The sequence below is a fragment of the Eptatretus burgeri genome, chromosome 5 (assembly GCF_056783735.1).
Source record: "Eptatretus burgeri isolate ZD-2024b chromosome 5, Ebu_testis_v1, whole genome shotgun sequence".
Taxonomy (NCBI): Eukaryota; Metazoa; Chordata; class Myxini; order Myxiniformes; family Myxinidae; genus Eptatretus; species Eptatretus burgeri.
The window spans coordinates 66,859,316-66,884,788 of record NC_140965.1 but is presented as its reverse complement, the minus strand read 5'-3'; the positions used below and the strand labels follow the sequence as shown (position 1 = coordinate 66,884,788).

At 46.3% G+C, this 25,473-nt stretch overlaps 1 protein-coding gene across 4 annotated transcripts in view; it reads left to right on the top strand.

The window, feature by feature from the left end:
* The window catches only part of ODR4 (odr-4 GPCR localization factor homolog), a 26,049-nt gene extending 1,490 nt beyond the window's left edge, over positions 1 to 24,559 (top strand). Inside the window, exons 2-15 of one of the 4 annotated variants that reach the window (XM_085882211.1) lie at positions 5,542 to 5,704; positions 5,890 to 6,030; positions 6,161 to 6,256; positions 6,541 to 6,647; positions 8,481 to 8,517; positions 9,735 to 9,872; positions 10,399 to 10,494; positions 10,915 to 10,989; positions 13,582 to 13,710; positions 14,269 to 14,368; positions 18,214 to 18,390; positions 21,135 to 21,242; positions 21,335 to 21,436; positions 21,960 to 24,559. In XM_085882211.1, the coding sequence (XP_085738337.1) occupies positions 5,603 to 5,704; positions 5,890 to 6,030; positions 6,161 to 6,256; positions 6,541 to 6,647; positions 8,481 to 8,517; positions 9,735 to 9,872; positions 10,399 to 10,494; positions 10,915 to 10,989; positions 13,582 to 13,710; positions 14,269 to 14,368; positions 18,214 to 18,390; positions 21,135 to 21,242; positions 21,335 to 21,402 (1,374 nt within the window). In that variant the 5' untranslated portion in view covers positions 5,542 to 5,602 and the 3' untranslated portion in view covers positions 21,403 to 21,436; positions 21,960 to 24,559. Of the gene's footprint in view, positions 1 to 5,541; positions 5,705 to 5,889; positions 6,031 to 6,160; positions 6,257 to 6,540; positions 6,648 to 8,480; positions 8,518 to 9,734; positions 9,873 to 10,398; positions 10,495 to 10,914; positions 10,990 to 13,581; positions 13,711 to 14,268; positions 14,369 to 18,213; positions 18,391 to 21,134; positions 21,243 to 21,334 lie in introns of all 4 variants that reach the window. The other 3 variants (XM_085882210.1, XM_085882208.1, XM_085882212.1) reach the window with 3 other exon arrangements.
* Positions 24,560 to 25,473: the final 914 nt, after the last annotated feature.

Below are 25,473 nucleotides of genomic sequence, written 5' to 3'. Positions count from 1 at the left end.
CATCTCAAGGCCCGAACTGGCGGTGTAAACGGCGGCGTCTCAAGGCCCTAACTGGCGGTGTAAATGGCGGCGTCTCAAGGCCCTAACTGGCGGTGTAAACGGCGGCGTCTCAAGGCCCTAACTGGCGGTGTAAACGGCGGCGTCTCAAGGCACGAACTGGCGGTGTAAACTGTGGCGTCTCAAGGCCCTAACTGGCGGTGTAAACGGCGGCGTCTCAAGGCCCGAACTGGCGGTGTAAACGGCGGCGTCTCAAGGCCCTAACTGGCTGTGTAAACGGCGGCATCTCAAGGCACGAACTGGCGGTGTAAACGGTGGCGTCTCAAGGCCCTAACTGGCGGTGTAAACGGCGGCGTCTCAAGGCCCGAACTGGCGGTGTAAACGGCGGCGTCTCAAGGCCCGAACTGGCGGTGTAAACGGCGGCGTCTCAAGGCCCGAACTGGCGGTGTAAACGGCGGCGTCTCAAGGCCCTAACTGGCGGTGTAAACGGCGGCGTCTCAAGGCCCTAACTGGCGGTGTAAACGGCGGCGTCTCAAGGCCCTAACTGGCGGTGTAAACGGCGGCGTCTCAAGGCCCTAACTGGCGGTGTAAACGGCGGCGTCTCAAGGCCCTAACTGGCGGTGTAAACGGCGGCGTCTCAAGGCCCGAACTGGCGGTGTAAACGGCGGCGTCTCAAGGCCCGAACTGGCGGTGTAAACGGCGGCGTCTCAAGGCCCGAACTGGCGGTGTAAACGGCGGCGTCTCAAGGCCCGAACTGGCCGTGTAAACGGCGGCGTCTCAAGGCCCGAACTGGCGGTGTAAACGGCAGCGTCTCAAGGCCCTAACTGGCGGTGTAAACGGCGGCGTCTCAAGGCCCTAACTGGCGGTGTAAACGGCGGCGTCTCAAGGCCCTAACTGGCGGTGTAAACGGCGGCGTCTCAAGGCCCTAACTGGCGGTGTAAACGGCGGCGTCTCAAGGCCCTAACTGGCGGTGTAAACGGCGGCGTCTCAAGGCCCTAACTGGCGGTGTAAACGGCGGCGTCTCAAGGCCCGAACTGGCGGTGTAAACGGCGGCGTCTCAAGGCCCTAACTGGCGGTGTAAACGGCGGCGTCTCAAGGCCCTAACTGGCGGTGTAAACGGCGGCGTCTCAAGGCCCTAACTGGCGGTGTAAACGGCGGCGTCTCAAGGCCCGAACTGGCGGTGTAAACTGCGGCGTCTCAAGGCCCTAACTGGCGGTGTAAACTGCGGCGTCTCAAGGCCCTAACTGGCGGTGTAAACTGCGGCGTCTCAAGGCCCTAACTGGCGGTGTAAACTGCGGCGTCTCAAGGCCCTAACTGGCGGTGTAAACTGCGGCGTCTCAAGGCCCTAACTGGCGGTGTAAACTGCGGCGTCTCAAGGCCCTAACTGGCGGTGTAAACTGCGGCGTCTCAAGGCCCTAACTGGCGGTGTAAACGGCGGCGTCTCAAGGCCCTAACTGGCGGTGTAAACGGCGGCGTCTCAAGGCCCTAACTGGCGGTGTAAACGGCGGCGTCTCAAGGCCCGAACTGGCAGTGTAAACGGCGGCATCTCAAGGCCCGAACTGGCGGTGTAAACGGCGGCGTCTCAAGGCCCGAACTGGCGGTGTTATCGGCGGCGTCTCAAGGCCCGAACTGGCGGTGTAAACGGCGGCGTCTCAAGGCCCTAACTGGCGGTGTAAACGGCGGCGTCTCAAGGCCCTAACTGGCGGTGTAAACGGCGGCGTCTCAAGGCCCGAACTGGCGGTGTAAATGGCGGCGTCTCAAGGCCCTAACTGGCGGTGTAAACGGCGGCGTCTCAAGGCCCTAACTGGCGGTATAAACGGCGGCGTCTCAAGGCCCGAACTGGCGGTGTAAACGGCGGCGTCTCAAGGCCCTAACTGGCGGTGTAAACGGCGGCGTCTCAAGGCCCGAACTGGCGGTGTAAACGGCGGCGTCTCAAGGCCCGAACTGGCGGTGTAAACGGCGGCGTCTCAAGGCCCGAACTGGCGGTGTAAACGGCGGCGTCTCAAGGCCCGAACTGGCGGTGTAAACGGCGGCGTCTCAAGGCCCTAACTGGCGGTGTAAACGGCGGCGTCTCAAGGCCCTAACTGGCGGTGTAAACGGCGGCGTCTCAAGGCCCTAACTGGCGGTGTAAACGGCGGCGTCTCAAGGCCTGAACTGGCGGTGTAAACGGCGGCGTCTCAAGGCCCTAACTGGCGGTGTAAACGGCGGCGTCTCAAGGCCCTAACTGGCGGTGTAAACGGCGGCGTCTCAAGGCCCGAACTGGCGGTGTAAACTGCGGCGTCTCAAGGCCCTAACTGGCGGTGTAAGCTGCGGCGTCTCAAGGCCCTAACTGGCGGTGTAAACTGCGGCGTCTCAAGGCCCTAACTGGCGGTGTAAACTGCGGCGTCTCAAGGCCCTAACTGGCGGTGTAAACTGCGGCGTCTCAAGGCCCTAACTGGCGGTGTAAACGGCGGCGTCCCAAGGCCCGAACTGGCGGTGTAAACTGCGGCGTCTCAAGGCCCTAACTGGCGGTGTAAACGGCGGCGTCTCAAGGCCCTAACTGGCGGTGTAAACGGCGGCGTCTCAAGGCCCTAACTGGCGGTGTAAACGGCGGCGTCTCAAGGCCCTAACTGGCGGTGTAAACTGCGGCGTCTCAAGGCCCTAACTGGCGGTGTAAACTGCGGCGTCTCAAGGCCCTAACTGGCGGTGTAAACTGCGGCGTCTCAAGGCCCTAACTGGCGGTGTAAACTGCGGCGTCTCAAGGCCCTAACTGGCGGTGTAAACGGCGGCGTCCCAAGGCCCGAACTGGCGGTGTAAACTGCGGCGTCTCAAGGCCCTAACTGGCGGTGTAAACGGCGGCGTCTCAAGGCCCTAACTGGCGGTGTAAACGGCGGCGTCTCAAGGCCCTAACTGGCGGTGTAAACGGCGGCGTCTCAAGGCCCTAACTGGCGGTGTAAACTGCGGCGTCTCAAGGCCCTAACTGGCGGTGTAAACGGCGGCGTCTCAAGGCCCTAACTGGCGGTGTAAACGGCGGCGTCTCAAGGTCCTAACTGGCGGTGTAAACGGCGGCGTCTCAAGGCCCTAACTGGCGGTGTAAACTGCGGCGTCTCAAGGCCCTAACTGGCGGTGTATATCGTGTGCGTTTCGCCGATTTATCATTTTAATGGAACAAATACAATTTCTGTGTAAAATCCTGTATTTCTGCAGCCACTTGTGAGAAACTCGATGCGCGTTTTTAGTTATTTCCTGGACCGTGTGGAGTTGAAACATTAATTTGTGACGGGCTCAACGAGGTCGTGCACCTGTGGTGGTCGGTTGGGGAATTTTGTGTGTGTGTGTGTGTGTGTGTGTTTGTGTGTGTGTGGGGGTGTGTGTGTGTGTGTGTGTGTGTGTGTGTGTGTGTGTGTGTGTGTGTGTGTGTGTGTGTGTGTGTGTGTGTGTGTGTGTGTGTGTGACCGCTGTTTCTCGCCAACCACTGGTCCGATCTAATTGAAACTTGCCAGGTATATTTCTGGGGACCTGAGTATGTGCCTTTTCAAGGTTTGATATTAATCGGACAAGTGCTTCCCAAGTTATGGCCATTTATTTACCAACCAATGACAGGACACATTGCTGCGTAGGCGTGGCCGATGGGGAAGAGATTCTCAGCCGCGTTCCCCATTACGGGTTACAATGTACGGACTTCCGGATAGTGATGACTTAGTGTATTCTAATAATTTCTCGATTTCTTATGCGCATTTATAAACACAATGCCCCAATCCAGTCGTCGTTTACGAGAGCGAAGGAACGGCCTGTGTGTTTGTTTGAAAGTTTGTTGTTTTTTTTGCACGTACGGCCACGCACTTCTTGTTTCCAAACACTGGTTTTCAGCCAACCCAGTACATACCCCACGCATGTGAAGCGAACAGTGGGGTTCAACAATTGCTTCACTCTGTCTGTCTTGTCTACAAATGTCAGTTTTTTGATTGAAGAACAACTTGATTTCAATTGAATGTTCTATTTTAACCATGAATCGGAAACCGAACCTGTAGTTCAGCAGGACCATGGTTCTGAATTTGTCCCGATCACACATGCGCAGAGAGGAGTGAGATAATAGTTTCACTCTGTCCGTCTGTCTGGCAGTCAAGCAAAATTGAAAATCATTCCAAACAGGAAACTTACTGTTTCTAAGGACGTTATAAAGGACACAAACAGACACAATGAACTCATGTAACGTGTTAGATAGGGTGGTGTCTAAGACACTGCAGCAATGACTGTAAATTTCCGAATTTTTTTTTTTCTTCTACAAACCTAAAAATCGTTATTTTATTTCAATTTAATTATATACTTCACTTTTTCTCAAGGGAATTGAACATTTTTGAAAACTTTCAGGTTGTGCTGCCTGGATAGTTATGAGGGTAATGCACATGCCTCTGCGGGGTCTCGCTTGTTTTTGAATCCTCACCCAGCGAGAAACTGCCACCCTGGTGCTTTACACGCAGAGCGAGGCAGCAACGTGTGTGCTATCGCGTTCGGCATTCGCTATCCAAATTGGCGTTCGGCCAGTGAACCCGTCTGCCAGCAAGGGTGGTTGGTGGACATAACAGAGTTAACGCCGGTACCATGAACAAATTCCTGCCAAAATCGCCTTCAGTCGAACATCAGGCCTGGCCAGCTGCTTCTTGAAAGACTGAGGGCAAAAACCTTCCTTGGCCAACCCCGCAAGAAATGGACATAATTGGGGCCGTTAACATGGTTTCTGAGGTAGTTGATGAAGCAAAAAGCCTGGTGGCGGCTTGGGATCCTAGGGTCCTGAGTTCAACCCCCATTGGCCAGTGAATTAAATACACCAGGAGGTTTACTCAGCCTGTCATCCTTCCGAGGTCGGCAAAATGAGTACCAGTGTACTAGTAAGGGGGACACTGCATCAGCGGCATAGCCGCGTCCCAAGCAATGATGCAACCAGCAGCCACAGGCTGCAAAAAAGAGGGAGATATATATATATATATATATATATATATATATATATATATATATATATATATATATATATATATATATATATATATATATATATATCTTCTTCTTCTTCTTTCGGCTGCTCCCGTTAGGGGTCGCCACAGCGGATCATCCATTATGATCCGCATAGTGATTTGGCACATGTTTTACGCCGGATGCCCTTCCTGACGCAACCCTCGTCGCCTCTTACGACACAGGGATATGGTACACCTATTTTAACCGGGGTATACACCGGCCCAGTATACTGGTACTCATTTCGCCGACCTCGGAAGGATGACAGGCTGAGTCAACCCCCTGGTGTATTAATTCAGTGGCTCAACGGGGCTTGAACTCAGGACCTCTTGGATCCCAAGCCGCTGCCCTAACCACTGCGCCAACACCAGGCTCATATATATATATATATTTAGAGAGATATGGTGAAGCCTTTTGGCTCATTCAATGCAATTCCTGCAACATTTGGGTGCAGCTCCCTGTTCCAGGCCCTCTCTCTAATCATTTTCTCGTCCAAACCTTTCTCTTGCTGATTATGCCTGTGGGTACTGATGATTAACTTTTATGTTGCCCAAGGTCACACCACTCTCCGTGTTGGGTGGTTGGTTGAACATCGTTCCCTTCTTCCTCTCCAACGATGGGTAAGAGCTATTTGGCAGAGGAAGAGCTCCGGCAGTACCTGCTTCGAGCGGCGAATGTGGATGGGATCCAGAGACAGGCCGGCCTGTTTGTTGGTCAAGTGAGTCACAGGGAGAGATGGACAAAGGAATCCCTTAGTCGTGATTATTTGTGGGAATGGTATGTTTTGACTTTGTGTTGTTGATTGGTGAGGGGAAGGGGGAAGGGGGAACCGAAGTGAGGGAGTGCAGCCATCCTGAAGCCACAATCTAACACCTGGTGCTGTTTATTTTGTTGTCGTGACAGTGTTCCCCCCAGAAGGATTACATCTTCCATGCAACTTGCACACCAAACCTTAATATGCCGGACAATGATCCCGGGTTGGGCAAAGCCTGTTTGGGCAAGCGGCAGAAGGAGATTGAGTGGGTGGTTGAACATGCGAGACAGGTCAGTTCTTTTCCTAGCTCCATGACACCCCTCGCTCACGCTCATCCACCTGTCCTCAGCGGCTACGTATCTTCACGTGCTGTCTACCCACGCACTTCACTCGAAGCAAACTGACTTGTTTTTCCTTTAGTTGACCAGGATGTTGCCAGGAGGTCTGTGTGTCATCGGGGTATTTCTTTTGTGCGGTTCGGAAATGGAGGAAGACGTGCAGGGCACACTGCGAAAGGCAGGAAAGTCTCCTTTTGCATTATGTTGCACAAGATTTGAGTGTATTTGATATTTCACCGCACCATACCGTTGTGTAATTGACAAATTGCTCTCGATCATCGTCGGCTTTGGTGCCGCGTCTGTGGCGTTCCTTTATCCACTTACTTTCCACATCCGACAAACCACTTGTACCTTGACCCGTTAAGCAGCAAGCTTTTGGTGTTGTTGACATTGCTTTGAGGAAATGTAAAGTCATTGCTTCCCATTTCATTTCTTGTGAACATAGTCGTCCGTTTTGTGCAGATGTTATTTGCAGTGGAACATGTGGTGACTGCAAACTCCCTTTGGAAACGTGGAGATGACGAGGTGCAGGAGAGAGTGGCGATGCACCTTTGCACAAAGAGCAAGAAGTATCCTTAAATACATGTTTACCTTTGCTTTCTGTTCAATGTTTCTTGTGCTCGTGTCCCCCTTGTTCTCCACAAGCATATCTCAACCTGGCATCACGTGGTTTGAATATTGTTTCCGCCTTTTATTTTTGCATTCCTATTTCACTATTTCACACGTCCCGAATAAAAAACTTCATGGAATCAAACAAAACTTGCACAACTTCAAGATGCCCTCATTAATCCCTGAAAGTTTCAGCTTCTGAGGCCAGATCTCTCCGAGGAGTAGATGCAACACACAACATACATATCCCCCCACATTGTAGATCGATGACATGTACAGTGTTACCAAATGTAATGGGATGGCATGACCAAACTTAAAACGAACACTTAAAACCTGTATGGGCATATTTCCCCACAAAGCAAAATGGTATGTCCTTTGTAAAAGTGTCTCACTGTGGCCTTTTGAATGATGCTGCATTTCTGGCTTTGATGAAACACTCTGGTTAGGGCCATTGCATCTACCATCCAATCGACATTGCCTCTACCCGATACAGAACAGGTGCAGCAGCAAGGCAATTTTCCTTGCATCAACCGTACAGCTACGTGATGACGCACAGGCTTCCTGGCAGCATCCAACTCAATTGAAAGCAAAACAGGAATTATTTTTTATTTTTATTTTTTTTAACTGTCCCCTTTAGGAACTGGTTTGAGGAAAACAACTTGATGCCCTGCCCAATTGGAAAATCTCATGTCAAGCTGCCATTAAGACTTTGTACTAAAGACTGTCACACCATATTACTAATCAAACTGGAAGGGCACTCGGTAGAGCGCATACCTGCGCCACGCAATGCCTGATCCACGAGAACATATCGGACCCATTACATTTTTGAAATATCATGCTATACACTACGATATCGTTTTTGGCCCTTTCAATGACGAGGAATCACTTTAAAATTTGAATAATTCTCGTATCCAGATTCGGATTCAGATCTTCACCAAAATCGAATCGATTCGTCCTTGCCACAAACACAACGTGTCCAAGTTTTATCCAAATCCATCCACGACTTTTTGAGATATCGTGTTGTATACCGGTTTAGCCCGGTCTCTCAATGGTGGAGAATCGCTGAAAAAATTATCAGATCCGGATCTAGATTCAGATCTTCACCAAAATCAAATCAAATCAATTTGTCTTTGTCACACACGCAACATGTCCACCAAGTTTCGTCCAAATCCATCCACAACTTTTTGAGATATCGGGGTACGTATCGTTTTTGGCCCTATCTCTCAATGGTGAAGAATCGATTAAAAAATTCTCATCCGGATCCAGATCTTCACATAAACCTAATCAGTTCGTCCTTGTCGCACACGGAACCTGTCCACAAAATTTCATCTGGATCCGTCCACAACTTTTTTGAGATATCCTGCACACAAACAGACAGAAAGGGGTGAAAACATAACCTCCTTTACCTTCGGTGGAGGAGGTAATAAATGCTTGTGAATGAATGAACTTGCACATTTTCTTGATGTCCTAATAGCATTGATAATATAGTTTTGATCGGTTGGTAAAAAGCTGACTCCATAGGTAATTCTGCATTAATTTGTATTTTGAGTTGAGTATTGTCTTGTACCAAGCAATCTTTAACAATTAATGACATTTCCTCTATGTGTAGTAACTGTTTGGAAGTTTGTAAAAGTGTTATTAGACTCGCAGTTTCACTCTCTGCCCCTTCCAAGTCACGATTTGATCCCACTTTGACCGAACCGCTCGACACGACCAGGCTTGAGATCTCACGGTAAAGTTGGAACCTCAATGTGGAACCACCTGACTCGGGATCCTTAACCACTCGTAACCAGAATCACGGTTCGTTCGTACGACATCAGTGATCCCAAAGTGAGCATTTCATTAAATCCTATATTTGTACACCATGTTTGTGTTTTCAAGAACGCACACATCTCCAGCTCAAGCATCACCACACATAGAGATACAAAACGAAACTTCATCCTTGTGATTAGTCAGTCGTACAAGAGTGAAGCTACTGTGGTACTGTTGCATGGTTTTAGAAAGACAAAGAGGTTGTGTTAAGATATTTTATGGACTTTCCTGTGTATCTTCTTGTGCCTTTGAAGAATATGGTTGTCATCGGTTTGAAATATCTCGCAAGTATGGAAACATTATGCCTGGTGTTGGCTTAATGGTTAGGGTGGTGGGCTTGGGATCCTGAGTTCAAATCCCACTCAGCTGTTGAATTAATACCAGGTGGGGTTGACTTTGCCTTCCATCCCTCCGAGGTCAGTAAAATGAGTGCCAGCTTGGTATCCTGTGTCGGAGTGGCGACCCGTCCAGGATTGTGCCCAATAGCCAAGGAGACTGCTTTGGCAGCACCAACGCTCTGCACAGCGTATGGTCACAATGGATGGATGGAAGGAAACATCGATGTAGTGCTGAGGACAATGGACTGGTGTCCTATAGGTTGTAGGTTCATATCTGGCTGAAGGCAGTAGTATTAAGGAATTTTCCAATCGCAGTTGATTTATAATCTCACAGGTAAGAATAAGTATGATTTAAAATCCAGCTTTCCCAAATATATTCCCTCCCTCCCTGGTCTCAGCTCTGGTGGTGGTAAAGTCTTGTTGCATTGCCTTTATTGGTGTGGGTTTGATTCCCATCGCTGCTCGGTGGATATTTCCACACCCTGCGATGGAGGGGTGACCTGTCCTGGGTTATTTCTTAACCATGCACTTGTCAGCATCCCGGCGGTCTGTCAAGAGTATGTGATCAACCAACCACCTACCTACCTAACTACTTGGTCTGGCTTAAAAGGTGGTGCTAATTTGTACTTTGTGGTCCATTTGGGATAGGACCCTCAGGGAATGATTTGAATAAGCCTACTCTCGAGGAAACTTGGGATGGTACACAACGGATGATCTCTCTACTTTGTTGAAGGCAGTGAGGGTGTCCTTTAGGCTTTTTAGGGTAGAAAAGCTCGCTTCAGCCTCATGTAGGGAGACCAGGCAGCACGTTCGTGTCACCTTGAATGAAATGATGATGGACAGTTATTGCAGGATGTTTTGATTTCATGTCGCTTTGTAACGTTCTTTGTTGTACAGTGCAATGCGCATCCAGCAGAGTGGAAATTTCAGTCGTTACATGCTTCTCGTGGTACAGAACTTCATTGCAATTTGAGGGTTCACCTGCAGATCCCCTGTAACCACCGTGGTCTTTCTGGCATCAACAAAGACCTCAAGGTGGGTGTTTTGCTCCTTTCATGATCGAGCTATCCTTTTGGCGTTCTCCTGTCAGAACTTCATTCCAACTTTCGTCCTCATTTACACTTTATTTGTGCATTTCGAAATGTTAATGCCGCCCTTGGATCTCGGCCGGACCACGTTCCGTCCCCGCGTCCCGGCTGGGCCGTGCCCATGCTCACGAGTACATCACACCCACGTTGAGTTTCCATCCCATCTGTCCTCTGTACCAGAAATGCTATGTTCCACTTGGCCCTTCGTAACTGATCTCGATTTGAATAAATAGCTTTACGTTTACTTTTGGTATTTTACACAAAAGGCTACATTGTGAAAAAGACTCGGGATGAGATGCTGACACTGGCAGTAGAATGTGTGTGCATCCGAACAAACACCTTTCTGTAGGTGCACCTGGAAAGGCAAACAACATCAAGGAATAAACTCATGTTGTGAACTGTTAGATTACAAACAACAACGACCTACTTAGCCTCTTGTAGCTGGTCATCCATTGCTGTTGTTCCTTCACCAGACTGGGCTGCGAGCCTGGGCACATGATGTCATGACAAGTGTCTGCCTCATCAATGGCTCTTACCGTCCTGACAATGACCTCCTCGCAGCGGCTCAAGTGAGTCAACAAAACAGAACACACATCGTCTAACCAGTTTCACATACATGACCGTATCTCGTATGCTATCTCTTTGTTAAATCTCAGCTATACCATAAGAATAAAACGATTTATCCACGATGAAGGATCACAAGATGCTGACGTTTCAGGCTTTACCCTTGGTATTTTGCTCCGCCGAAGGGTAAAGACCGAAATGTTAGTACCTTGCGATCCTTTACAGCGGATAACTCGAAACCATTTTATTCTGTCGTTTGTATTCTCTTGTGCCACAAACGCAGACCGCTAGTTTTGTGCTGGAATTAGCAACTACATCAGTTTGCCATGACCTATCATGTTGTGTGCGCTTCCTTCGATGGAGGGCTTATAACTTCATGCACGGTTATAAGTGATTATAACTTCATGCACGATGTGACATGACAGGCGAAGCCAGGAAAAGGGAAGGGAAAGAAGAGTGGAGCCATTGGCCCCCTGTTGGTCACGATGCTTTTGCCACCGGTGAGACTTCATACAGTGAGCATGTCCATGTCCACGTAACTGAGTCGACCAACACCTGCCATGGAATTTATTGAGGCTCAATTATATGTGTTTGATCCATATTGTGCTGTAAGGATTAAAAAGGGCTACTGATGTATCGCCACTCGTAATAATATAATCGGAAAGAACAACCCATCATTGGTTGTGTGTGTCTTCAGTAAATGTGCGTTACTAAACGTTTTGATAGCTGTACGAGTTAGCATTTTGTATCACTAGTTTCTGCTTGCTGTTTGTGGTATGAAGCATGACCAGCAGCGGGCACTCCCGCCCTCAGGGCCGAAGTACTCTTCACGACCCACCTTCGGTGGTTAATGTGCTGTGTCGGTGGAAGTACTTTATAATTTTTATCATTATTAGTTTACCTGGAATTTACATTCCAGATAAGGTATTGTCATAGCGCGCCATCTGTCCGTCTCCTTTTTCGACTTCTCCGGCCGAACCCCTGGGCCGATCCAGCGAAAATTTTGCAGTAACGTTCCTCTCCTGATTGGTAACAGGAATTGCAACGCTCGTTCCGGTCACTTGACTGTAAGTAGGTCAAAATGGCCGACTTAGATTTCTTCAAAAAATCTTCTCCAGATCCACCAGTGGGAATGCTACCAAATTTGGGTTACAACATTAGGCCAGGGTCATGATGTAAAATTTTGGAAATCATGCCGATCACATGACCGACAGTGTATCAAAATGGTGGAATTGGTAATTCTTTTTGGAAAATCGTGTAAATTCCTTCAAAAATCTTTGTCTCCAAACCCAACAGTCAGAATTCTACCAAATTTACGTTACAATATTAGGCCAGGGCCCAGATAAGCTCCAGGTCCAGTGGTCCTATTTTTGAAAGAAATTTTATTGATCACAACATATTGTTCTGGTCACCGGATTTGGCCAGTGTTCCGATCCCAATTCTGATGAACCAATGTTACGTTAAACCACCGGGTGGATTCGAGGTCAAATCCTCCACCCGCACGATCACCAATTTAGCGACGGATCATTAAGAGACCATACACGCCGTTAGGCGGGAAAGCCGAATAGAATGACTGATCGTTCTGCATGCCAACAGGGGAAGGAACAAGGGATGCAGCTCCTTCGGTGAGGTGCGTCACAGTTTCCCTCTTTGCAGGCTTGGCACATCCAGGAGTAGCGAGGTGAAAACAAAACTCCTTTTCTCTGTACACAAAGCAATTCATGTCTGCCTTTTTCAATCACTTCTCTCAGCCGCGTCTGCAAGCGTTCTCCAGCTCTCTTATTATTTTATTTTATGTATGTATGTATATTTTTTCCATCTGCCCATCTAAGACAATGGCCCCAGCGCACGATCAACAAAGCCACGTGACCAACAGCTCCATTCACGAGCCGTAATGGTTTTTTCACCTCTTGCGGTAATGCTATTTGCTGGCTTAGCAACCTCAAGACTGTGTATGACTTATAAAGAACATTAAACGGAAAGATAACAGAGGATGGAAGGATCACAATAAAATCTGTTTGGAAATACTTTGATACGTGATATTTGGACACAAATACCATAATCTTATACTGAACATTTAGTCCTGAAATAACTACACTACATTACCCCCTTCAATCCCGACCACATCCCCGCAACAATATTGCACTCCACACCATAAGATAAGGCAAGATGACATGTAATACCGGCTACTACCAAAGGTGGGGCTATTTCCAATGCACGCACACACACACACACACACACACACACACACACACACACACACACACACACACACACACACACACACACACACACACACACACACACACACACACACACACACACACACATGAGCAGGGGTGCCCAGCACTGTCGGATCCCTCCTCCCTTTGTACTCCCCCCCACCTTCCCTTGCCTCCCCCTCCCAATTTGTGGGGGGTGGCTTTGGGGCTTCCCACTCTTGAGACGGATACAGTGCAAAAATGCAAGGTATCTCCACAGCTGACTGGTAATACCCTCTGCCACCACCACCAGGTGGCGCTACACAATACACATTTACATAGACAGACAGAAAATGGCATTTATTTATCAGATATACAACACATTGAGCCATATTCACATCTGCTGCATTATAAATAGATAGATGATAAGTGGAATAAAATAATTTCTGATTCCCTTCATTATAAACACGTCTTAAATAATTAAATGACCTGCAAACGACAACACTGAAGACTGGCTCTGTGCTGGCCTCTCTAATGTATTACTTCCATCTTCATGGCTCTGCTCCTTGGCTTTTTATTTAAGTTTTTGAAACTCATGAAAGAAGGAATAAAATTTAAATGTGACTTGTACACACAAAAAAAAAAACCCACCAACTATTTCAATTAACTTCATTAAGTTATTTTAGAACACTGGATCATTGAGTAATTCTGAGATTGAGAAACATGACATCAAGTGAATTAAACTTGATGGAATAAAATAAAGGGTTCTGTAAGCATTTAAATGCATGAAATTGGACAAGGCGATTATTAATGGCGGAGGTTGAAATCGAATAATCTGTCGACGTTCTCATGTCCGGCTTCCTCTGTCCCTCTACTCGTCTTTCTTTCCAGAGAAGGGAACGAGTGGTGGAGGGCCGAAAGGCAGTGCCATGGCATGACGGAGCTCTCACTCTTACCGGCTCCGTGCACTGCCGGGCCTTTGTGCATTGCCATAAGCCTTTTGTGGGCGAGGCGCTTAAGGTACCAGCTGAACCAGCAACAACCTGCCGTTTTCTCTCTATCTCTTTCTCTCTCTATCTCACCTCTCTCATCTCGCCTCACCTCTCATCTCGCCTCACCTCTCATCTCGCCTCACCTCTCATCCATCCTCTCTCTCTCTCTCTCTCTCTCTCTCTCTCTCTCTCTCTCTCTCTCTCTCTCTCTCTCTCTCTCTCTCTCTCTCTCTCTCTCTCTCTCTCTCTCTCTCTCTCTCTCTCTCTCTCTCTCTCTCTCTCTCTCTCTCTCTCTCTCTCTCTCTCTCTCTCTCTCTCTCTCTCTATGATGGGAGGCGAAGTAGTTGCTGATGGTCATTAGGGCTACACTCTTTAAACGAGTGTTCAGTGATTGCAGTAAATGTCAAGCAAAGGGGTTGCTGGGAATATCTCTTTGATGTTGTTTTTCTTCTCAGTGGCTGCATATTGAAGATTTACTCAAATTTTTTGCTTAATTGTTGAGGTGATGCTCTCGGCACCATCGTGTTTGAGATTTGAGAGATGCTGAGCTTTGCTTAATATGACGGTTTTAGCTTTACTTTTGCAGGCTCTGAAACATGATGTTGTTAGCAGCCTTTGGACGAGGTGCCAACTTCTAATGGAGGATTTGCTGATCGACGAACCAGTGAGACATGATGTATCTCTTGGTAGGATAACTACAAAATCGGTCACTCTCATAGGCCTGTAGTTTATTCTCCCGGTGCTCGCTGTTTTACACTACCGAGTAAAAATGAAATATCAACAAAGACAAGCCAAAGTACATTTCAATTTGATTTCTTATTGGATTATCACACCTTTGCTCCAAAAACAATTGAAAACCATTTTAACGTAATGATCCCAGCTTACCGTTTGACTGCTTTCAGTTCCTGGACAGGGCTGGCAGGATGGCTTCGAGGTATACGTACTCGCCCCGAAGCTGTCTCGCCTGGGTTTGAATTCCGACCCAGCTATAAACTGTCGTCTGGGTGTTCCACGGGCAGAGTAATTAACGAATGTGTTTGCTGTCCCGAGGATGGATTAGTAGGATCAACATGCCACATGACCCCCAAAAAATTGCAAGAAAACGTTTTATGCTGGTTTTTTTTTTTGGGGGGGGGGAGTTTGTTAAGTCAGTCTACAGAACAACAAATTAAAAGTTGCCAAAAATGGACTACCAGAAAGGGTCTAAGTATGGGATTAGTACAAATAATTAAATGTACGATTGAAAAAAAAACAAAAACTGACTAAAATACTCCGAAATACCAAAAGACTTACACAGTCTACCCTCGACAAATTCGTTTCGATCTGGAGAGCGTATGTTCCAACATACCTTTCCCGAATATTTAATCTTCATTTTCATCATCTGAAACTGGCTCAGAAGCCACATTAGCGCAGTTGCCTTCTTGGCAAGGTCCGCAAGCTCTGGGTGCATTGAAGGCAATGTTTTTTGCAGCTACATTTCAGTATGCTGCATCGTGTAGTGCAGTTACAGTGGATCATTTTGAGCATAATTTCTGGCACAGGGCTATTATGCATCATGAGTGGAATAAGTTTGTCCCCTTGCACATCCCAGCCCCGTTCATTAGGGTCCATGCCGTCTTCCTTGCCCGTCCAAACCATGACTTGTAGGTACGTCCACCGAGAGTGAAGGTTTGTGGCCGAGGTTGATGGAGGCAGTCTCTTGGGTGTCACAAAGGTCTTTGCTGCGGCTGCTTTCTTGCAAAGGAACTTGTAGCGTAATGATGCTAAAGTCAGATTGGGTCCCATTAAACAAGGACACCATTGCCTTGCAACCAGTGGTTTCGACAGTAAATTGATCTCCCATTGGTGCGCAAAAGACCCACGAACAGGCACGCAAGGCAGATTCACCCTTGATGATTTTGGAAAACAGATTTCTTCCCCACCCCAAAGATTCTTGAAATAGTGTCGCATCCAGAGAAGGCATGAGCAAACAATAGATCAGAGCAGACATCGTCACCAAGCAACCGTTTCAGAATTTTGATGTTATAAACACTTGGTTTCTCCTTGTCTGACCGAAAGTACAGGTCCTTGCAGTCCTTCGGAGTTGCATGATACAGGAGCAATACCATCGGATCTGTGTCTTCTCCGATCAGGGTTGTTGAATTGTAGGATGTCATTGTGACGGATGCTTTCACTATGTCCAAGTCTGCATCTCCTTCAGCTTGGATGATATGATGGCCTTTCTGCCGCAAGCATTCAGAAAGCAAGTAGATGAGGGTGTGTTTGTTCATATCATTTGAGAGGAAATCTTCCTTTCTCCCAACGAATGTTGTTGCATAACAATATGATGACCTTGTTCGAAACTAGAGTTCTACTTCATCACTGATGCGTATTGTCCTTTGTACTTGGTCCTCCATCATATCCATCAAAGTCAACGGTGGCATTGCCGCACAAGTCTGACGTGAAAGACTCGTAGGCGTCGGCAATTGAGCTGTCGGTGCTGCCTTCGGTCCATTTCAGTCGATGTAGAAATGAACCACCATCTGAAACGTAGCCATCAATCTTTGGAATGGACTGAAGAACAGCATCTTCTGACGAAGTAACATGCCATTTTATAGCGTCCAGTAGTTGTGCTTTTTCTGGCTTCTGCATGCGATTCTTTCCTTCAAACAAGGACGGAGGATATGGGGAAAGTTCATATTTAATTTCCTGATATAGGCACAGATTTCCTGACTGAGATACCACAAGGAACCTCTGAAATAACAGCGCTGGATCAATGGTTCGCTCCTTGGTGACCTTCATGGCCCGGGCTGGTGCTCGTGTCCTCACTGCAGTGTTTCGTTTGTGTGAATATGAGAAGACAGATTGTCCTTCCATTTTCTTCACTGTTTCTGCGAACAATGAAAAGGTCCAGCACATTGACATCTTCAGCATTTATCCCTGTGCTGATGATGTGAAGGGTCACCTCATCTGAGAATGGAGAATGCTGTTCAAGCTTTGTGGCAATTTTAGCCAAGTCCATCTTGTCCCTGTCTATTCGTGATGCAGATGCCTCTTTGTGCTGTTCGCTCGTTGTGTATCCGATTCGACAGAATTCCTGCATGGCGTCGTCGTTGGCGGAGGATACAGGAGAAAACATTGTCCAAACAGCTCGTTGATGTTCAGTCATTCCACTTCCTCTTGTCAGGCCCCCTGTACTTTTCAGGGACCGCATCAGGGTCTGTTCGATTGCGGTCTGATCCAAGGCCAGCCCAGTATTGGTCGGTGCGTCGCATCACATGGAATCCGTTTCTGAATTTCGAAAATACTGTGGAGTTTTCAGTTTCTAACACCTGCATTTTCTGAAGGTAAAGATAAGCAGACTTTAGATTGTTGGGATGTCCAGCATAAGCAAACATCAGTAATTAGTCATATTTAGCGTGGAGATGCACTTGCCATGACCCTGTGCGATCGGCCTCGACAAGTTCCCGGGTCACTCCCATCATTTGCAGATAGCTCAGCCATAGTTTGCTCGTTTTTTAACTATTAGATAATTGAGACTTTTTGAAAACTCGTGTATGGGAAATTCGTTTGATACAATCACTTTTGAGTCATGTTTCCAAGTCTATTTCACTCGTATCTGATATAGTCTATTGTGTGTCGAGTTCTTGCACAAGGATCTCAAATCCTGGCTCATGTGCAATGACTTCAGCTGCGACCTGGTGCATCAGACACTGACCAACAAGGTGGTGTCCCCAAAATGCACGCTGCACAGCTTTTCCATTCAACATGTGCACCACAGCGTTTTCACCGTAAATCGTCTCCAGACGTCTTCCAGGTCACTCCCATTCATCAGTACTCCTTTGGCCCCCAACAGATTTAGCTCACCGTAAATCATATTATCCCCCAAAAATTAACCTCAAAGGGTTAAAGTGGTTGGAAAGTGTTCAATTCACCAGATATGAGCAGATATCAAACATGTTCTAACATTGGCTGCCATCGTTTTCGAACCTCGGATCTAGATCCTTTCTTTTGGTCCAATTTTTGGCAACTGATATGCCGTTCTGCAGACCTAATAGAAAATAAAAATCTTGTAAAACGTTTTCTTGCTAATTTTGGCGGTACGCGGCAATTTTTCGATATTTTGACTCTACGAGATGTTAAGCTGAGTGTCCCGTCTGCCGGCATTAGTTGGTGGAGGTTAAAGATCCCACGGTGTCCTTCACGAACAGTTGGCGAGCTATTGCCAGCACCATAAACAAATTCCTGCCCTAACCTACATCAGCAGCACAACCACACCCTCAGCCAATGATGCTATCCCCGTAGCCTTGTGCTGCATATGAAAGGAGAAGAATAAGTTTCTGGACTCCAATGAGGTAATGATGCTCAGATACGATCATGAAAATGATATTTTTTTGGTACTTTAACTTGGTGTCGCAGATGAGCTCAGAATAATTTTGTTCTGAGATCGGTTCTCTTGTCCGATCCACCTTCCTGCCACAACATTTAGCACATGCAGACTAGATGAAGTTGATGCTCCAGTTTGATCTTCTCTCCACCTTGGCACTCGCAGAGCACGGCCTCATGATGCCTCGCCGTGTTTTTGTGCCGACACCTTGTGTGGAGTTCTGCGATTACCTGTTTGGTGACGAGAACTTTGCTGATGTCATGAGCCATTGGAAAGAGCTTCTAGATCCCCCTCTCCCTCTATGTGAAGAACAGCTGGATGCCTCTCCGGAGACCCTTGCTGGTCAGCATGATCCACAGGACTCTACTCAATAAGTGCCTAACCGTTTGATTTAACAACTTGTCATGTGCTGTTTAATCACCTGTCGGTTTTGTTTACTTTAGTTGTTTTCTTGACAATTAGTACATTCCTTGTAATAAGAGAGGAACATATATTTACAAATGCAAAATGGCAGAATTTTTCCACCCACATATCCCCTTTGCTTCCTTGTTAGCCCATCCGCCAGCGCAGTGGGGAACAGGGTTTCACAATGGTGTGTGTGCGTGCATGCATCCAGGCGTCCAGGCCATAACGTTTTTAGCTTTTATGCTTTGGTCATCAAATTTTCAACAAACCTTCGTTTTGAAAATATAAAGCCAACATTAAATAATAAATTTACCTTTTTTATTTTTTTCTCTTGTCTTTGCACGCTCACCTCTTTCTTTTACTCCTTTTGTTTCACCCCCATTCTCTCTTGGATGCATTTTTTTTTTTGTATACCTTGGTCGAGGCTCGTATGAGAGCTAACACACAACTCACAGCAAGGAGGCATGAGACAAGAGGGGCGGGAGTGGAAGGGACAAAACAGTGGGGAACAGACACATTAGGTGAACTGTGGAAGGGAGAGGGATGGGGATGGGACGGGGAACATGGCGAAGAGAAGATGGACATTTCAGGGACTTTCAGGAAGGAAAGCAGGAGAAATGAAGGAAGTGGGCTTGGGTGGATTATCGGGGGTAGAAAAGATCGAGGATTTGGATGGGGGAAGATAAGAGGTGGTGGTGAACAGCTGTTTTGAAAGCCTGGAGGGAAGAATGGGAAAGAATAGAGTGAGGAAGTTTATTCCAAAGGCAGGAAAAAAGAGGAATGAAAGAGTGAAGATGAGCAGTGATTCGTGATTTTGGTAGTTTTACCAGAAGGGGGTTGTTGGCGGACCTTGAGCGCCCTGTGGAAATGTGGTGGGGACAAATTGCAGAGAGAGCAGGGGGGGCAAGGCTGGAGAGGAGTCGGTAGAAGACAGAAAGACCACCGACCAACCTGCGGTGATTGAGTGAGAGGCCCAAAGACTCAGCTTCATTGTGGGAAATGCCGATGATCTTAAATGCCCTGGTTTCGACAGCGTGAAGCCGAGAAAGGTGGGAGGCAGGAGCACCAGCCCAGAGGGGAGAGCAGTACTCCATCAGGCTACGGACAAAAGCTTTGTAAGTGGTCAGGAGCTCAAGAGGGCCGAGGAAGGACTTAGCACGACGGAGGATTCCCAGTCGGCGACTGGCTTTTGAGGTGAGGTTGGAAATGTGACTTTCTCAGGAAAGGTCATGGCAGATAGTGAGACCTAGAAGCTTGAAAGAAAAGACTTCTTCCAGAGGATTGTTGAGAAAGTGGATGGGGGGGTTTTGTAAACGGTCCTTTCGAAGAGACATAGTGAGAGTGTGAGATTTGTCTGGATTGAAAGACATGTTCCACGTGTTGGACCAGTTTGTGATTTTATCCAGATCTGCAGTGAGCGAAAAAGCTGCTGCTTGCCGGTCTGAGGGATGACAGATGGTACGGCAGAGGGTGGAGTCGTCGGCAAAGAGAAATAAAGGATTTTCCAGAGAGTCCGAGAGATCATTGATGAAAACCAGAAAAAGAACAGGGCCCAGAACGCTACTTTGAGGAACTCCAGCCTGCACAGGAAGAGGGGATGGAAGAACTCCATTTAGGGCCACACGTTGACTGCGACAGGAGAGGAAGTCTGCGAGCCATGAGTGGAGATGGCCTTGAATACCATGGGAAGAGAGTTTGGTGAGTCGTGCAGGGTGCCAGACTGTGTCAAAAGCACGTGATATGTCCAGGGATACGGCTCGGATTTCCTGTCTGGCATTGAGGACCTCCATCCATTGATGGGAGAGCAGAAGCAGCATATCCAGGGTAGAGTGACCTGGTCTGAAACCAAATTGATGATTGGAAATCAAGCCATTGGAGAAGAGGAAGGATTTCATATCTGAAGCGATGATGGTTTGATTTGGTCTTCCGAGTACGCCCTGGGGTGGTCATGACTTCCTGAGCATAAAACACTAAAAACTGGACAAAGGAACTTGCCGGAACAAAACCTGATGGAGCAGACCTGGTGGAAAAACAGAAGCCAGAGTGACCACATTATCTGTCTGGCTGATTCAAAGCTTTGAGACTACTATGATTACAACTACTAATGTTTTAATGGTCAAAATTGATCCCATCTTGTGAAGTTGACCCAAGTGTTTTTACCAACTGGCTGACCGGGCCTCACGTTTGACTCGAATCTATGAGAATAGTTACATATAGACACCAGGATTTTGTGGTTCCCTGTGGAAATGGGCAATAATATCTTGAACTCACTCACAAATTACTGTGTCGAGACCTTTTTGGCTCCAGATTTGTGAATGACGAATCGTGGATAAATTATTGGTTTGAAGCCCAATTCAGAAGAATTTTACTTGGAAATGATTAATTGAGATGAGGAATAAATAACATTGAAAGATCTGCAAAAGTTTTTATTTTATTTTTTCTTCATTTTTATTTTTTCTTCAACTTTTGACTGTTCCTCGTGGATTTTACCTTAAAATAAAGAGATCAATTCTGACTGAGGTTGGGTACATCAAAAGTACAGGAAACTCACAAAAATGGGGAAACGTGCATCTGAGATATGGGAGTACCTCGACATGTAGTAATTGTGGCATTTCATAGGTAGGTTAGACTCAGGATTGAGTTTATCAAGCTGTTAATCATACGTTCTTGTGTATTTGTAGTTTTGGCAGATGTGGAGCAAGAAGAATTCTCTCAGACTGGTTCTCTTACCAGGTCCACTTTACCACCACCAACAAGGAGCACACACAGGCGACTTCTTCGGAACCCAGGTAAGGAAGCCCCCTCGCCACTCTATTTCACACCTTTTGATCCACCTGGTTGTGAATTCAGTTTAAATAGGTTACCACCATGTACTCGACAGGACTCCTGCTCACAGTGCTGATAGCCATACTCGCCATGGGCCTGTCTCTCGTGTTCCTCATGGAGTGATCCAAGATTTGATTTTGTTCTTCCACATTCTTATGTGAGGTAGTCTGTTCCAGTCTTCAACTACTTGTGCAGGATCCCCCCCCCCCAATAGTCATCACTCACAGCATCTTGCACACTGAATAATTCCTGAAATACTAACACCACAAACATAAAGATGAAGAGGATAATAACGGAGAATTTGAGGAAGCTCGTAAATAATAGAGCGGAGGAAGATGGAGGATGAGTAAAGAAAAATGTTCAGCAGTGCCAATCTTGCATGTGTGGTGTTTGTGGTCAGTCTTGATTTCAGAGTGTGAGGTTCCATATGAAAAGGTGGTAAATCATTTAATCTAAGTGTTACCTCTTACCAGCGCAGGTTATCAAAAACAGAATCTTGTAATGAGTACAGTTTTTTGTTGTTGTTGTTGTTTTTTTTTTCCCCTCCTTTCCCACAAGGCCCAGGACAGTATTTGCTTTGTCAAAACATTACATGTACAAGTTTGTTATTTCTCACAATAATTGTCATTGAGAGTTTATGAAGAAAAATGTGAAAACTCTGGCTTCTGTTTTTCCACCAGGTCTGCTCCATCAGGTTTTGTTCCGGCAAGTTCCTTTGTCCAGTTTTTAGTGTTTTATGCTCAGGAAGTCATGACCACCCCAGGGCGTACTCGGAAGACCAAATCAAAAAGGCAGCAACCAGATCTCTGAGGCGGTGCCGGTTGTGAGCGGTTGGAGAAAATGGACCGTTTAACACTTTAACCAAAAAGGGAAACAAGATTCACGCCATAATGTCCACGACAGAAAAATATTTACAATAACAACAAATTGACCAGATTTCTTTAAAGCAAATACAAATGGTTCACAAAATGCATCAGCACAACCCAGGCACCAGTCACAGTATGGGGTCACGTTGAGATGTACACCAAGCATGTGATGATCAACTTAACGGTGTAATGAGCAGAAGAGACTTTAACAACAAATGTGCAATGAATGTGATTGTGAAACAAGGACGGAGCAGAACCAGAAGATAGAGCAATGGATTGCAATGGAACTGGAAAAGGTGCTTTGAGTCACAACTTTGTGTAAAGTGTACCATTTGGAGTCGCATTTGCTACAGCCAGCGATTCCACCCAACTCTGCCAGAGATGAACAGCCTACCAGGACTGCACAGAGGCCATGCAGGAACAGCATGCCAAGTGGCCAATTGGGCCTGCACCAAGATGACGACTCACTGAGCAAAGCGACCTCAATGGCACCGTCTTCTCTGGTGTGCACTTTCCTGTTACCTGTGTCACCGAAAGTGGATGCAGGTTATGTTTTCACCCCCGTCTGTCTGAACAGGATATCTCAAAAAGTTGGGGACGAATTTATTTCAGGTTGTTTATTTCAGAATTTAGTGGACAGGTTGGGTGTTTGACAAGGAAGAATTGATTCAATTTTGGTGAAGATCCAGATCCCAGAATTTAAGTGATTTGTTCACCATTGAGTGATGGGGCTAAAAACGATACCTCAAAAGGTTATGGACCAATTCAGCCGAAACTTGGTGCAAGGTTGGGTGTAGGAGAAGGATGTAAAGCGATTCGACTTTGGGGAAGATCAGAATACGAGAATTTCAGCAATTCTTCTCCATTGAGAGATGGGGTCAACAACAATATATAGAACGATATTTCAATAGGTTGTGGACGAGTTATGACAAAACTTGGATTAGTTGGGAGGTGACAAAAGCAAGCCAATTAGATGTTCGTTAAGATCCAGATCCAGCCCATAAGTGGGATACAAAATGTAAACTGTTCAGCAGGGGAGAGCAACCAGATCTCGACCGCGTGCCGTTCTCGTCTTGATCTTTTTTTAATCTCTCGAGCCGACAGTAACTAGTTGGGGCATGCTCTCACATGCCTGAGGTGATACCATTGTCCATTGTCTCTACCATTGTCCAATAAGGACGGTTTCTAACTTCAGCGTGAGTTGCTCGTCATATGCAATTGGCCAAATGGCCTCCTAATTTCCTTGTTCAAGGTCGTAGAAGAGCCTGTGATCCCTCCTTGCATGCGGTGTAGTCCTGTGAAAACTGGATCCTTTTTTATATTGCTTTCCATTCTGCATTCAGAATATAAATACTGTATTTAAGATAAATAAATACTGCAAGAAGTTTGATTCCCAACAAAGAATCACCTTCATTCAACACCAAAGCATGCAGGTGCAAGTCAATCTGCTCCCAGCTCCTGGCCAAAACACTGGTCATATTTTAACTTCAATTTTATTGAGAATTGAATGTTTTTATTGTGACATTGACCTGCGTGTGAAAATAATGCGGAACAGCAAATTTTAGGGCAATTGGCCCAGGTATGTGAAGCTGTATAAAATAAAATATCGAAGAAAAGACTTCACACACAACATTCTCCAATATATATATACACAGAAGTAGAACTTTACTTGGTGCTGGCTTAGCGGTTAGGGTGGTGGCTTGGGATCCTAGGGTCCTGAGTTCAAGCCCCGTTGGCTGCTGAATTAACACCAATGGGTTGACTCAGCCTGTCATCCTTCCGCGGTCGGTGAAATGAGTACCAGGGTCGCGGCCAAAAGGCTGTACACGAAGGGAAGGGGTATTGACGGATTTAGTCAATCTTGTGTTGGTGTGGTGCAGGCATGATGGTCTAAATGGCCTTCTCCTGTGCATAAATGCCTTGTCATCCTTGTAAAATCTGGGTGACCAAATCACAATTGGGTTATTTACTTTTGTAAAACATCTAGAAAATTGCTCTTTTTCTTGTTGCTATAGCTTTAAAGATCAATTAGAGATTGCAGACCCTCACCAAGACTTTTTTTGAGTGGTGTATTTTTTAGGTTTTAGGGTAATATGGCTGCCAACCATGTGACCTTCCTCATGGACAGGTCGTCATACATGTAAAGTTTTGCCTCGATTTGTTCAGCCACTTCAGAGAAGATTTTTGAAGGTTTAACAACAAACAAAAAAAAACAACAATATGGCCACCGAATCACGTGACCGATGACAGAATTCATTGTTTTATTTTTTTGGACCATTTTATCCCGAGATGACCCTCAAAAATGTTCATACTGATCGGATGTGGCGTGCTACATATGCAATTATGATGTCATAACGACAGCACCTCTGACATATTAAAACCAGAGAGTTGGTGTCAAAGCCACCCAATGCTCACCTGTTTATACATTTATCGTTTTTAAAAGACTAGTTTAATAATATTTTTTTTATAAAGCATTGCATTGAAGTCTGATCCAAATAATTTTAAAGCAATATATGTATTTGTGCATTGTAATCAGTAAAAAATAGTGTGGTCGATAAAAACATGAGAAAGGAAATAACTTGCACCAAAAACTTTAACATTTTCACGCTTATGCCGGGGGTATCGCTATAGCTCTCTGTTCTTCGAACAGGCGAGCTAAAAATCACTCATTCCCCATTAGTCTGGTAGCTGCTGTTCCTCAAAAGGTTGCGAGTTTTCGAGTTCGGTGGCCGAGAGTACTTATTTGGTGTGTTGGTACCAATGTTTAGGGAAATATGTCAGCATTATGAATTGACCTGATGTGGAGGTCAAATATATTGCCAAAGTGATCAAAATGGCTATCCAAGATGGCCACTGTCGCTATTATCGAAAATCATTCTTTTGTAAATTACTCAGCACTAGAGTGAGATAGGAAGATAATTTCAGTGTCTATACCCACTAAATCAGGGGTAAGCTATCCAATGGTCATGTTTGCATGCTTAACTGGGTGACGGACGGCCATATTTTCAAGATGGCCACCCCCGCATTTGATAAAAATGCTAATTTTTATGATTATTGGCCTACATAATGATGCTGGAACATAATTTCTGAGGTGACTCCCATAAAATCAGGTTCAGTGATTCAAATAACCATGTAAAGGCATTTGCAAATGCAATAGGTAATTTGGTTTTGGGGTTGGACCCCCTGGTCCAGGGGGTTGGACCCCCTGGAAATGGCCCATGCCGCCATTTCTGAAAAATACATTTTTGCTCATGTCTCTGTACTCGAGTGTCATAGCATGATAATTCTTGTGGCTTTTCCCACTATATCTGGGGCAAACTGTTCAATG